The sequence below is a fragment of the Falco biarmicus genome, chromosome 6 (genome assembly GCF_023638135.1).
Source record: "Falco biarmicus isolate bFalBia1 chromosome 6, bFalBia1.pri, whole genome shotgun sequence".
In the NCBI taxonomy this organism is placed as follows: domain Eukaryota; kingdom Metazoa; phylum Chordata; class Aves; order Falconiformes; family Falconidae; genus Falco; species Falco biarmicus.
In genome coordinates this window covers 57,077,482-57,092,941 of record NC_079293.1, presented here as the reverse complement: position 1 = coordinate 57,092,941, position 15,460 = coordinate 57,077,482, and the positions used below count along the sequence as shown (strand labels likewise).

Genomic DNA, 15,460 nt, shown 5'->3' with positions numbered 1-15,460 from the left:
TTTATAGAATGTCTGAAAGAAGCTTGGTTTTTTTGGGAAAGTAACTGCATTCCACCCTGTTTACACCCATCCTAACACCTAGAGCAACTAATGAGTGCCTTGTTTTTTCTAGCTCTCTCCTTGTATGCCAGATGCTCCAAGTGCTCAGTCATCTTTATGCCCTTTATTGGACTCACTCCAGTGTGTCCATGTCCTTCTTGTACTGGGGAGTCCAGAACTGGGCACAGCAGTCCGAATGTGGCCTCCCCAGTGCTGAGCAGACTCCCTCCACCTTCTGGCAGCGCTCTCCCAACGCAGCCCAGGAGGCTGTAGGCTTTCCTCTCCTCCTTTCTAGCTGCAGAAGTCAGGCTTCTGGTACCTTTGTGAAAGAAAATTGTGGTAGTAACATATCATATCTTTCAGACATCCAGCAGAGGACAACATCACATTCAGTAGAAAAAGAAGTCAATAAAATACACAACAAATTCCTTTTATTCAAATACCAGATTGCATTTGCTACCGTAATGAATGGAACAGTTTTGAGATGCTACAAAAAGAAATAAGGATTTTTGTGTAAAAGGCTTAAAACATATTTCAAATACCCACAAGTGATGTCAGCTAGTTACAAGTTTTGTACATGCCTGCAAGCCTCCGTATTAACTAGTGATATGCAAAATGCTGCATGCTACATATGCATGGAATCAAAGCACTCTGAGCTACATTCTTAATACTTAAATTGCAACTGATTTTAATGAGGATGAACATTTATCTTGAATAAATTAATGTGAGACAATATTGAGAACTTCTAAATTAATTAGTGAAAATTAATCATTCAGTAGAATTTTAATAGGGAAGTCTGAAGACACTGTACTGTATGTATGAAAAGACTTTTTCTTTAAAGTATATTAAGGCATTTTTGTGAGCATTTGCTTTTTAAGTCCTCAGTAGGACTGAAAATATGGTATGTCTAGGCTTTCTAGACATGTTCCCTTTCTCCATCCTGCTGTCTGGGATTTCTGGATATGCCACTCTGATCAAGCTGCTGTTGAGTCTGTAAACTCTTGGCACACAAACTGTCTGTTTACACATCAGTTCTCAGTTTTCCCTGAGAGTCAAACCACTGCCAGAGGGACATGCAGTTGCCCTAGATCCAACACTTTTAGACACACAGTGCTCACTATGCATGTGCTGCCCACTTCTTATTCTTATATGCCATAAATGACCAGTATCAGACCAGAACATGAGGACTAGGTCCAGTGCCACCCAAAGATGTTGAGCACACTTCACCTGTGCACCTTGTGTGATTGCACACAGCGATCCCAGACAGGAATATGGCAGCTCTAATATCAGCACCAATTGCATGCTCACTGCCAAGCCCACTGAGATGTTTTTCTGTGTGAGCAGAGGCTCTCCCTGCCGCTGCTCGGCACTCACAGACAAGGAGCAGGGCACAAAGGAGGTCCCTCCTTCAAGGCCAAGGAGGTCTTGTGTCCTTTCAGATACCATGTAAGCATTTAGCTCTCATTTTTCATTTTCAGAAGCATAAAGTAAAAGAAAATCCTTCAAAGCAAACACTTGTTTTCTTTAAAAAAGGAGAAGAGATTGTGCTGCCCTTCCCGTGCCCTCTCTCCAGTGGGGTAGAGTTGGCCATTCATGTGTGATGCGGAGAGGCACCTGAGGCTGCCTCTGCCCCCAGACGCTTGTGTGGGAATACGAGGTACCACAAGTTGCAGGTGAAGTTCTTCAACACTGCTTTCCCCAGACGTCTTAAAGAGGGCAGCATGTGCCTTTTTCCCAATGAGGAGGGCTAGCACAAACACTACTCTTTCAGCTCCAGCTTCTGTCCTTTCCTGGTTGCGTTTGCAGCAAATTGCCAAACATAATAGCAAAATATACAGCTCTAGCATGAGTCTACATAACTTAAGCTGTGCAAGGGGTTATGGAGATGGCAATGCTATCTAATTTAGGTGCTCCCAATTTTTCTAAGTAGCACTTCCCTATGGGAGGAGTGGCATTGCTTTCCAGGGTGAATGACCTGTGCAACAGTACTACTTGAGCAATAAAGCATTGATCGTTGCCTGAAAGAGTGGCATAATCTGGCTGTTTCCAGTTTTAAGCCTTAACCTGAAGCATATGAGACTGGTTAAAAAATGGACGTTCGCCTTAGACAACCCTTCATTCCCCTTCCTACCCTTCCCTTCTCCAAAAACAAAGGAAACTACCATGCAGCTGTTTCAGGAAGGGGTATTCCTTTTGCGTATGCCCTACAGCGGTTCAGAAAATCAACTGGAATTTCAGTGCAATATGAATGAAGGATTAGACTTGGCATCATTATCTAAACTCATGAATAAATATGTACAGAAGAACTTTGTCCCTCCAAAGGGTCACAAGACATTAGCTGGTTTGACTTCTTATTTAGGACAAGTAAGCAGTTTAGTTTCTCAGGGGATTATTATAGTTAAATTACAGCCTCATATGCTCTTCATGAGACAAGAAGGACATTTTCCTGAGCAGCTTTTTCTTCTTAATGTGTGAAGGACACAGTTTCCTATTTCATTCCAGTTAATTTCAGAATTCTTTTGCTTCAGATGTCTCTGAAAACAAACAAAACAAAATGATAGGGTGAAACAGGAAACCTTTACATTTGGATTTAAAAATTACACAGAGAGTGCAGCTGAAGGAGGTCTTGAGTCAAATTAACGGCTGTGAGTCGGGGCTTGTCTGTGCCATAAAATGGTTTGTCAGTACAATTATACCAGCAACCCCAAGACTACAGCAAAAATACAGTTAATATATGACTCCAACACAGCTGTGCCAGCAACTTTGCCTAAGTGTGTGAAATTCATACCAGTAAATTTTTCATTTACTAGTATAGTTCATGCAGTTTAGGGAAAAGTTTGACCTATACAGGGTGAAAGAACTCATTTAGTCAGTGTAAGGTATGACTCCAGCAAAAAGTTTTTCTTGTTGGTTCTCCAGTGTGATTATGCCCATGATGTCTGTGCTGTGTTGCTGATCTGGCAGATGTGGGAGAACAGATACCCTCCTCTTGGAGACAATCTTCTAATGGGTGTTCCCTGGGGCTGGGGTAACAGAGTTACAGGCCTGGAGGGAAGTTAATTAATAATTTAGTTAATATTTAATGGCAGTATGCCATCATGCTGATACTTCACCAGCAGGCTCTGTTCCCAGCTTTGCCACCCCACAAAACTACGTTTTAATCTGCCCTTTAGGGCAATGACAAGACCTGTGCATATAGGAAGAATATCTAGATAACCATGGTGGTTTGGTACTCTTCCCTGCCCTTAGGGTCTCTGAACCTGCAACTGCTTTGAGACAGGCTGTCTGAAGTCCTGCCTGTGTCAAAGCTAAGAACTGAATCATAGCTCTCAGAGCAGCACACAATTCATTTGCTCCCTCTTGACTCTTCCTTCCTTCAGTAATCACTATTGATTGCATCCTGGGAAAAAAGCTTCAGTTTGCACATTAGGGAAAAGTGAAAACACCAGGCAGTAGAAAAATTATCTAACGATGAAAATTGGCAAAGTAGGCGATACCTCCAAATCTGCATTGAAAAATACTTAAGAGGAGGGGAACTTTCAAAAGTGCTGAGAATATACAACTCCAGTCATGGATTTGGGTTCCTTACTCCAATATCCCTGAGGCTACAAAGTTTGCCTCAGCAGGAGGCAAGGGGAGCTATGAAAGGAACAGCTAGCTTAGAGGGTCAGTGGTATGAAAGCTCCAGTGAGATGTCTTAGAAAAACAGTACAAAAGGATTAATGAAGATGTGGTGGGTCAGAAAGGTTGGTTTTCATTTGTAGCACTGTCTCTAGCTTTCAGTCATGCAGGAATCTGTATCTCAGCACAGCCAAGGTAAAATAGAAAAAAAAAAAGGAAAAGTTGCACCTCAATCTGTTTCATCCAAATACATTAAAAAAAAATGGTGCAAACCGAAAACAAAGCAAACTACTTTGTCCAAAAAAACCCACCTTAGCTGTTGAGTTTGTGACAAGAGGAAAACACAGCTGCATATGTTTTTCATTCCCTACAGCATCTCTCTCTCTCGTCTACTTTTCCTTTTTTTGGCTCCCGTTTAATAAGCACACAGGCTTAGTCAGCTGAGACCATTGCTTTTCCAGCACTTGTGTGAAGTTCAAGCCCAGAAAGCAATGTCCTCAAAGAGCCTGACACCAGTAGTCGTTTTCAGCTCTCCAGGTGTCTGGACCATGTTGTTTCCGTCATTTTCCAGCCAGGAGGTTACAAGCAGCTCTCAGCACTGGAAACAGAAGCTGCCTTCTCTGGTTTTGCTGTTGGTATTTTTTTGATGTTGCTGCTTCTGCATGCTTCCATCTCATTTTGGTTTGCATGGATGTGGGGTAAGACATTATAGCAGCACCAGAGGTACTCCAGTTCATTGCAATGAACCTTCTCTCTCCTCTTTTTTTTCACAGCTAAGAAAAAGCACTATTTACATCTTTAATGTCTTCTAAAAGACTGTCAAACTGAGGGCTTTTCTCCTTCAAAAAAAAAAAATCCCCCCAAAACCAGCTCATGGCAGTAAAAGGAAAGAAACTTGTGTTGTTAAAAAGAAAGCCATACATTTTAAATGTTTTCAGGGTTTTTTCCTACTTTCTCGTGAATCTTTAATGAAAGGTTAAAATATGTTAATGATAGTTGTTGCTATAGCAAGCTCCAGGCATCTGTAGTGAAGTCTTTTGTTTAATTGCTTATTGTTCTGGAGTGATGAGGTCATGTTAACATCATTGACCCTCTGGGCACATTTATTCTGTCAAAATTAACATAGCAATGACCTGAGGCAAATCTCTGTTCTTTCTCCCTTCTGCTTAGGGTGAGGACTTGCTCTTACTAGTATCTTCCTGGCATGCTTTGACCCTGGTTGTGGAAAGACTTTTTTGGGGTGTACTGGTGAACACTGCAAAAAATAAATACTGATTTTCTCAAAGTACACCTGACTGTTAAGGCTTACTTCTGTATTTCATGGAAACTATTTTTTCCCCTTAACGACTCCATTTAAAAGTAATTTGGATTAATAGACTTAATTTTGATAGGCCATATATAGTAAATAATTAAAAGTGGATATTCATAAATACCATACATGTCCTGACAAAGGGAGGGACCATGGGTGGGAAATAGTTGAGTGATGAATTCTTGAAGTAGAACTAACAAGATCAGATGTTAGGCTTTTTTTGGCACAGATGCAAGAGGCAACACATTTTTGTACATTATTTGCTTTTAAGTAAGCCTAAAACAGCTACTTGGTTATTTTTAATAGCCCCTTCAATGAGTTATGTAGCATACATGCTCAAAAGCTGATTAAGTTTCATCAATCATTTTACCTGGCAAGATATTTTATAGGGTTTTTGCCCACATTAAAGGTTAATTTCATGTACCCACATCAAATCCACATTTCTCAAAATGCTCACAAGTGCAAGCATAGAAGCTTGACAGAAGTTTTAAGTGCTAGATAAAAGCCATAATGGACGATTTCTAATGGCTGGGGAGACACCAGCAGGCTGAAGGAGCTATGTACTCCTTGGCTAGCTAATGATTTACGAGGGTGGATACCTCTGTCATCCATTGAGGATGATAATTTATGGTATTGCTTCATAATCCAAGACAGACAGTGATCTCCCTCAAGGTGGCAAAGGTCTGTCCTTTCATGTTTTGCTAGAGCCCTCAAAGACAACAACTAATAAGGTGAAACCTTGCCTTTACTAATAGGGAGTTTAAAAGGCAGGTGGATAAAGACTTAAGCGCACTGATGCCACAACAGTAAGTAGTAAAATTAGATGTAGATCCTCTAGGCTGGCATTGCTTCTTGAAACTAGGTTTTTCCCTTAATGCCTATAGTCAAAAGGACTATTTTAATCAAGAGAGAGATTCATTCTCTCTTTATTGCAATAGAGCAAGTTCCCATCCTCCTTGGCAAGTGGATTGAGGAAGTAATGCATTATGTGAAACGCCCTACTTTGTTTCATTTTTCAGTCTTTTCTGTAACTTTTGAATTTCTGTGGCTGTGAGCGGGGGAAGAGATGGCTGCAGTGATACCACACACTGCTGTGGATGTCATGTTTCTGAGGAGTCTGAGCATTTCAGAAAAACACCACTTGTTTCAGATTCAGTGCCTGCTTAACTCAAATAGAAGTGTTGCACGCCATTTTAAAATAAATACAAAATGCATTTGAAAATAAAATACCACTTCATAATAGATTTTTTTTTAAAAATCTTTAAAACACAACATTTCAAGTTTTTCTGGGTTTTCAGGGGTTTCTCTTAACAAAAGAAGCAATTCAGCCAACTCAAGTGAAGTTCATAGAAGGTTCAGCTGTGAGTGAAAAGATCTGGGACTACACAGCTTCACTCAGATATAGAAAAAAAAAGTCTAATCTGTGTTTAGCTGGAAATGATGCTTGGAGCTTTTTAGAAGCAAAGGCCCTCTTCACCAGCACTTTAAGTGTCTGCAGACTGCCAGAGCAGAACCTCAAGGATTTAGTGAAAACACAGATAATTCCTGAAAGCTTTTTAAGAGACAAACCTTAGTCATGCACAACAAGGCATCCACTTCTAAAAAGAGGAAAAGAATTGCATTTAGAGTACTATAATTTGTTCCAGCACACTGGCACAAATCAGAAAAATTAGACAGGCTTTCAGAATACAAAGCCTTTCTCTGGGTTGCTGTGTGTTTTTGTAAGGATGACTGTTGGTCTAATCAAGGTTTTGTCTCTATCTGTAAACCTGAGCTTGCCTGTGAACTTTATCACCAGAACGATGATAGGTACGGCTTTGACAAAGGTGGCATCCCTAAGAGTGACAGGGGGTCACAGGCAGCAGCTCAGAGGTGCCCCTCCTGCACTATTCACAGAACACTTGGGGCAACAGCAGCAGCTCCCAGGAGACACCCTCCCTCATTTTAGGGAGTGAAGGTTACCGGCCAGTCTGAAAAATCACTCTGCCAGCCCTTGTTTGCATTCACAAGTGATCATAGGTCACACTCACCTTCTTCCTTCAGAGTGCATGCTTATTTCTAACAGTGGTGCCTTGAAATACTTTTGTTATGTTTTCAATTATGTGTTCATCCACATAGTTGTAGTCGTGCTCTTCTTCCTCTTCCTTTTCTGCCTCACACTTTCCAAGTGCCTTGTTTGTTAGACCTGAGCAATTAGCAAAAAATAACTGTAAGGAAATGGAAGACTCTATCCTTGCTGTGAAAAAATATACAGTTCATACAGACAACCACAAAAGCAAAAAGCAAAGAAAGCAACATTCTTCTCACTGTTCTGATTTTCACAGAGATTTTAAATGACTTGCTCAAGTTCCTGAACTTGACTGCCCCCTGGCAGTCTCCAAACCCCACTTGTGTTCCTCCTGAGACTCTCCATGCCTGAGGTGTCTCTCCCTGAAAAACTGAGTAGGACTCATTTTTTTTCTGAAGTTGTGATCTTTTCCTTTACAGATTTTTAAAGGCCAGAAATAACCATTGTTAATCAAGCAGCTGTCTGGCCATACTAGTACAGAGGTTTATCATAAACTGATTTACCTACAAGCCCCCCCTGCTACTTTTTAGGAATGAGTAAATTAGCAAGCTATTTCAACATCTAAGCATCAAAATGAAAAAAAAACCCCAAACCCTAAAACCCAAACCTATGATGAGTTATTTAATGAAGATCTTACTCACACCTGTGGCCACTATCATGTTAATAAGCATTTTCAGGTTTGTAGTTAATTTGCAAGTTGGCTGTGTTTCATGTTAGTAAAAGTAAACTAATAAATAAAACAGGCACTGAAAGAATAAGCTAATCCTTGTGATTTGGCAAAGGAAATAATGTTTGTGTGCTCAGATTTGCTAATGCGGCTATAAAGTACAGGTTGCTCATGGATGGCATAGCTAGACTTTCTTCCTTACCAAACACATGCAAACAAAATGATACACTTCTAAGGAAGACACTCAAGGAGAAAGGAAACTAATGTCATCAGGCCAGACTAAATCACAGCTGTCCCCAGTCCCAAACCTGTGTAGGATTCCTTCCGAAATGTATATATTTACACTTCAATAAAGCATTAAGCAATGAATGGGACAAGCTGAACAATCCCAAGGGGATTCTGAACAATGAAATCAATGCAATTTGCTTCCCTGTTTGAAAAAAAATATCTATTAGTCTCAACACTGAATTACTGAATCAGATATGCCATCTCAGCCTGCTAAGAAAACAAGGTTTATGTCATCGTGCTGTCTATCCATCCATCTGTCAATCTGTCCAGTACTTTTAAAAGTTTTTTTGCCAGTTTCAGTTAGATTTGAAAAGGGGCAGAAGTCTCAACGTGGTTACAAAAGCGAGAGTTGAATTAGTTCCTCTACTGAAAGAAAAGCATGCAGAACACAGCTGTTATACACTCCATTTGGCAGCAGACAGCAGGATAAATCAGCATGTGCATATTGGCTGGCCACTCAACACACACGTAGCTCCAGACCTGCTCTTTTTTATTTGATAGGAGTGCCATAAGGAGAGTTTTGGTTATTATCAGGGAAAGGGAAGAGGAGCAGTAGGGGACAACAGACCTGAATACTTAAACCAAATTTCATTAATTCTGTGCTTCCTGGAACAATTTGTATAATTACATTTGCCTTTAGAGTGGAAGGGTAGTGCTCTGCAGACTAAAAATTTCCATTTATCTCACTTGTATTCTCGAGTGAGTAGGATTTTTTTTTTTTCCTTGGAATATACTTGCTGGTTTTGTACAAATTTCAAGGCCACAAACAGGTGTCGTAACTCTCCATTCTGCCCTCCTTCAAAATGTAGGCAACAGAACTAACCCAATCCATCAGGACCCTTGCTTGAAGGAAACCAGTGCTAGAAACCCTGGCTCACATACATACAAGGCTGCATACTTAAAGGCCCCTGGCCATGACCATAACACAGTTTTATAGTTGTCGTAAATAGTTCAGGATTTATGCTACATAAATTAACATTCAACCACATACTAACATTTAGTATTTATTTATGCCTAACTTGAAAACAATAGTTGTGAATTATGTGCAATAATATTGCGAACTAAACATGGTAGAACCACATCTTTATTTCTGCGTCACTTAAGCAAAAATGCACAGAGCTGAAGGCATATGCATAAGCCAAAGTGGTTTTATGAACAGTAGCATTCTCTTTGCTGTGGGCCTGGTTCTGATGCTCCTCAGTGTTAATGAGAACCAGTTCCTTAGGGAGTGCCACCGAAAACTATTCAGTGATAGCACAATCAGGGTCCATAAAACTAATGGACTGTTCCTTGAGCTGGTATCCATCAACCATTCCTTCGCATGATGATGTAGCATATCTTTAAAAACTGTTAAGTGCCACAATCAAAATATTTCATATGCACTGTAGGGTTACAAATTAATGTATGGGTAATGTTTGTCTCCCTCTGCAATCTACTAAGACATTGTTGGGAAATGTTTAATCTTAAATTTGAGACAGACATCTGTTGACCTCTTTCACTGTCCTTTTTTTTAAAAAAAATCTTCTTTGACACTTCTTTTCCAGTCTATCTTGCTGGGTTTATTAAATTCTTAGAGACAATGAATTCTGCTGTTGCACTACTTCTTTTTGTAAAATAAATCCTCAGTGTATTAACAGCTCTTGCATATGAGAAATGGTTGCCACAAGTTTTAAGCAATCACATATTTCAGGCCCCATCATACCTTCCTGCAAGGGGGCAAGAAGAAAGGCTCAGGGCACCGCTACGCACCCCCCAGGCTCCCAGGTGCGGCTCTGCACAGGGCTGGTGGGGCAGAGCTGCCAGAGAGCAAGAGAGGTGACTCATTTGAAGTTCCCTTTAATTACCCTAAATATACCACTGTAATGCCTCCTCCTTACAACCACTTCCACAAACTCCTGCCTGGATCCTCTGCATATTACTGCAATTAGAATCAGTCACACCTAATAAGCGAGCAAAATATGTAAAGATTCAGAGCTATGCTTTCTTTCCCCTGCCATGCAACAAGTTAGAGTTTGGTTAAGAACAAAGCTGGCTGAAAATGTTTTAATATCATTTACTAAAGTGTACTGTCTGTCCTATGAAATGATGTGATCTCCACATTTTAAATAATTTTCTTCTCTTTTTTTAAACTTATTTCTGGAGATGTGTCAGTGAAGAGTAAGTTTTCTGTTCACAGCCCAAAAAAGTCCATTTTTTTTTTTAAAGATAGTTACAGGACCATAGAGGCCAAAGGTTCTAATAATAGTTTTGCCCTAATCAAAGACCGAGATAAAGTGTGGAAGCTGGAGAGTTTTCATACATGCATACAGTAAAGGATTCCTAATTCATATTGCTTATCCCTATGCATCTAATTCAGAACACTAATATGAAAGCCCTGTGATGTCACCAAAGAATAAACAGGGTTTTTTTCCAAAAATAATTCAGAATTCTACGTTTTGCTTTAATTTTTTGGGGGTATTATGTTTAATTCATTTTAATATTTGGTTTAGAGCACAGCCCTGTAACCAAATGTGTTGCCCTAACTGATGGGACAGCAAGCTACAACACAGGGGTGGAAATTTCTTAAAGCATCCCCCTTGCCAAATTTTGTAGACATTATACATGCATCCTAAATTGCAGTCAGAAGGCCCACTCCTTTTTTTATTTCTCCAGCCCACTAGCCTGCTAAATCAAGTGCCTGAAGTCAGAATATATAAATATCTTCCTTAAAATGTCCTGACATTAATAAACAAAATCAACATAAACACTTTTATTGCAGATTGTAACAATTCCAGAAACCTAAGCCATAAGCAACAAGATTAGGTAATGTGTTAGAAACTGCACTTAAAACAAATTTCAAGGTTAAAGAAAAACCCATGCAGCAAATTTCTGATGAAACTTATTATCCTGCAGATATTGCTGCTGTTTCTACTGAATTCAAACTCAGTCAAATATAAGAAAATAAGATAATATTTTCAGTGGCCAATTCAGATTTAATTGCAACAGAGGAAAAAGGTTCAATTTCTTTAGAAACAAAGATAATAAATCCTATCTTTATTAACATGAACACTGTAAGGAAAGACAATAGAGGCTTTAAAAATGAAATAAAAACATGTTGTTTTTCTTTTCAGAACTATCTGGCCTTTGGTAAGAAATAGTAGTTGTCTCTGTAACCGGTTTTTTTGAAAGCACAGATTCAACAACCTTATTAGGAATTTGAAACAGGTTTGTGCTTTGGAGGGTGGCTTAACATTCATCAGTGGAAGTTTAAAGATTAGTCAGTGGATGGTGCATTTCCTCCCACTCAAAACCCACAGGAGTGTGTCTGTGTTATTAGTCTTGACATATTTTCTAATCCGTTATCTTGTGAATTAGCAGAGCAGAGTATACTCTCTGGAACAGACAAGCTTGCTGCACGCAACAGTGGACTCATGGGGATCCCTTGGCTGGCCAGGAAGAACTGCTATATCATCTAATCCAATCTTCTGTATAATTCTGCAGTTATCTTTGAATTAAGCCAAATAATTCTGGACTATACTAACACACATCTTTCAGAAAAACCTTTAGCTTTGATTTGGGTATGTCGGCATACAATCCATCACTGTTCTTTGGTCTAGGTCAAATCTGCCTGGGTCAAACTCACACTATACTCAAATTTAGACAGAGTTTATACAAGGATATAGTGCAAGGCAATTAAACATGAAGCAATTTCTTAGCCTTGCAAAGGAAGAAACATGATACGACCTTTTGATTTTCCACGTGTGTACTGAACAGAGTTTGTTTGAAACGCTCAGTAACAAAGTCTATTCTTTATCTCATCTGTGAGTAGTCTAAGTTTAGCAGTACGTAGGATGAACTTCAAATTAACTAATTGCAGCTTTCATGAGAAATGAGGCAGGAGATATGTGATCAATGAGCTTATAAATCAGAAACATGGCTAAGAGCTGGGATAGCTGGGAAGTTAGTGCTGTGAATCTTTGAAGGACCAGAGGCAGGCAAGCCCTCAGCAGCCCTAACACCATTTTTTCTCCAAAATACTCTAATACTCTTGGCCATACACCTAGGGCTACCTGCAAAGCACAGATCTCTAGCCATAAACTCAGGGAAACAGATGGGAAAAAACCAAGCCTGATGGATACCTGAAGTTTAAAAGAAATGCATCTACTGGAAGCAGGAAGAATTAGATCAGTAATCTACCATTGTGATTGATGTGTGGCTCTCAACCAGCAGAAAAGAAAACTCTACTTTCACAGAAGGGATACCACAACAAAGGTTAAGATCTTAATGGAATGAAGGCCAAAGGAAATAGAGCAAGAATAGCTAAGAGAAGATAATTTAAAACTTGAAAAAGTCCCTAGAGAAAGCTTTCTCCTCAATTAGAGTGTTTCAGAATTAAAAGCAAATGAAGAATTGGCTGAGAAAAATAGACTTGTGATAGAAAGTGAAAAAATAGCAAATGAAAATCAAGTGCTCCTGGAGATGCCGAAAAAGGTTTATCAAGGACATAAAAATAAGGCATAATGAGGTGGATAAAATATTGCTTCTGGCTTGGAATGAATAAAGGGAGAGAAGGCAAGCACACTCCAACTGGAGCAGATGAGACAGTCAGCAACATTGCCTTGTTTCACAGCAGTGCCAAAACATGTTCAGCAGAAGGTCCAAATCAAGAACAGTTGCAAGAAGTCCAAGTCTGTTTTCTAGTGTCCAGAACTGCAAACTGCATGAGTTAACAAACAGTGTGAAGGAGAAGGCAGAAACTTTGCTGGTAGCACAGCTAACAGAGGCAGCCCTCTACCTAGGGACAGGTGAAGAGCCCACTGAGAACTTCTGAGTCAGGGTTTAGTGGACAGATCAACATGGGTGATGTTTTTGTGGGTGTCTGTTAAGAACACAGGGATTCATTAATGGCATGGGTGATGGGGCAGAGTGTACCCTCAATAAGTCTGCAAATGATACAAAACTGGGAGGAATGGCTGAGATAGTTGTGTTGCCATTCAGAGGGACCAGGACAGGCTCGAGGACTCGGCAGAGGAATGTTATGAAATTCAGTGAAAGAAAACACAAGGTCCTGCACTTGGAGAAGAATAATCCCACGCACTAGTACAGGCTGGGGCTGACTGCCTGGAAAGGAGCTTTGCAGATAAAAACATGGGGGTCCTGGTAAAGAAGTTGACCATGAGCCAGCAATGTGTCCTTGTGGTAAAGAAGTCCAGCAACCTCCTAGGCTTCATTAGGGAAGCTGGTGCCAGCAGAGATTCTTCCCCCTCTACTCAGCACTGGTGAGAGCACACCTAGAGTGCTGAGTCCACATCTGGGCTCCCCAGTACAAGAAGGACATGGACATTCTGGAATGAGTCCAGCATAGGGCCATGAAGGTGATCAAGGGACTGGAGCATCTGAAATAGAAGGGGAGGCTGAGAGGGCTGGGACTGTTCAGCCTGCTGAAGAGAAGGCTCAGGGAGGATCTTATCACTAGGTATAAGCTCCTGATGGGATGATGTGAAGAAGATGGAGCCAGACTCTTCTCAGTGGTGCCCAGTGACAAAAGAAACACAAGCAGGAGCAAATACTCTCACAGTAGGAAAATGGTTCCAACACAAAGAATGGAGAGACTGGGTGATGCCCCGATTCTGTTATTGAGCTGAAGCTTTAGTAACAGCAGCTGCAAACTTCTTTTCTCAGCCAAGGATCTCACTTCAGAAGCTACTGCACAGTTCCTGTAAAAGGCACAGGACGACACAGTATGACTCCACTTCTTGCTGCACAGAGTGGCTGTGTTTAGAAAATAATAATTGAAAAAACTTGGCTGTAAAACTATTATATGACTTTAACCCGTGTGGCTTTCCCTGTGTGTGAGGAGTCTAGATCCATTAAGTAAAGCACCTACACAGGCATTGACTCCTGTGCATGTGAGTGAACCAGTGCTCAGCATAAATTTTATGCCTGGGTTACTTCAGCAAGGGTACCTTAGTCATGTTTTCTTCAGGAGCATCCCCCCTGCTTCCTCTGCCTGCCTCACCCCACAGACAGTAACCCATGCAAGTGATCCAACTGATCCCTGTAGCGTGGACAGAGGTTTTCAAAGTCAGACCGCAGTGATTTGCTGGTAGTTCCCTTGGTACAAAAGAGTATAACACTAACCCATCTTCGTATTCTTTTTTTTTTTCTTTTTTTTTTCTTTTTTCTGGGGTTTAAACAGAGGATACCATACTTTGTAGCTGCCAATATGGAAGCTTCACCATTTAACCCTATAAAATCTAATAAAATCATTAAACAGTGACAAAATGGAGCCTGCAGGGATATTTTTCAAAGCCACAAAATAACAAATTTGGAATTATCTTTCAAAGCAGCCAGATACCAAAATGCCTTTCAAAAACCAGTTCCCAAAGAATAATTTCCACGGCAATAAGGATTAGTGAATATTCAACATGCCACAGTAATTCTTCACTATAAACATTGTGTTTGTTGCATTTGGAAGTTTCAATATGTATAGTTTCAAATAGGCAGTCCTTTTTAGGAGTCTCACACACTGAATGACAAGACAATAAAGGGAAACTTTATAGGATGTTCTTATATGGGTATCAGTTATCTGTTAACAAATGCTGTGAGGATGAGTATTTGTGCTTCAGTCTTCCAAATTTTCCAGTGTTGTAATTGATGTGATGTGTTCATATTTCAGATATAGCCCATGACTGACAGATTAATAAAATCAATTGAATTTTTTATATTAACTGCAAAGTCTTTTGGATTTGTCCTTTTATCATCTAGCTTCTCAGCTTCAGTATGTTTCATTTCTGAAAAAGGAAAAAACTTGAAAGATAAGTAGAAAAACTAACCAGCTATCAAAAATGCTTGGGGAATCCAAACAAATGGTGACTTTAAAAACAATTATCTGTCAAGTAATTTGCTCAATATTACTTTTTTCTTCAAAATACAAAAATCTGAGTTGACGACATCTTCATATCTTTAATGTAAATTGCTTGTTCATCGTTAAAACCTGTTGGAATCAGTGTTTTTTATAACAGATGATGTGTAAGCATCATCCTAAAGCAAAAGGGAAGCACATCTTTTCCACACATCTGTTCCAAAAAACTACTGAATATTCATACTGCAATGTCAAACAAAGTTTAATACCACGCTGCTCTTGAGAGCTTGGGTGAATTTGCCTTAGGCACTTATGGAGGAAGAACAGAAATGTTCACTTTTCATCTCTTTTGATCAAGCCACAGATTCCAAGTGAAATCACACAAGATAATCCTGTATGTAAATTATTTATCAGGGCTGGGGTTAAGCTTTGTTATATTAATAACTCAAACCATAAGGCTTAACTGACCTTTAATCACACTGGTTTCCACTAATGTAGCTTTCCCAGTCATGTCCTTCTTATTCTCACGATGCACCAAATCATTTTGACAACTAAATTGTAATTCTGAAACATCGGCAGCTTGATTTGAGCACAATTTCTTGGTGGTGTCTACACCGAAATTCT

At 39.8% G+C, this 15,460-nt stretch overlaps 1 protein-coding gene across 3 annotated transcripts in view; it reads right to left on the bottom strand.

The window, feature by feature from the left end:
• Positions 1 to 444: 444 nt before the first annotated feature.
• THEMIS (thymocyte selection associated) overlaps positions 445 to 15,460 on the bottom strand; it is an 84,570-nt gene continuing 69,554 nt past the window's right edge. For 2 of the 3 annotated variants that reach the window (XM_056343780.1, XM_056343778.1), the window contains 3 exons: positions 15,305 to 15,458; positions 7,000 to 7,154; positions 445 to 2,573 (listed from right to left, as the gene is read on the bottom strand). In XM_056343780.1, coding sequence (XP_056199755.1) covers positions 7,009 to 7,154; positions 15,305 to 15,458 — 300 coding nt within the window. In that variant the 3' untranslated portion in view covers positions 445 to 2,573; positions 7,000 to 7,008. Of the gene's footprint in view, positions 2,574 to 6,999; positions 7,155 to 15,304; positions 15,459 to 15,460 lie in introns of those variants that run through there. The other variant, XM_056343783.1, reaches the window with a different exon arrangement.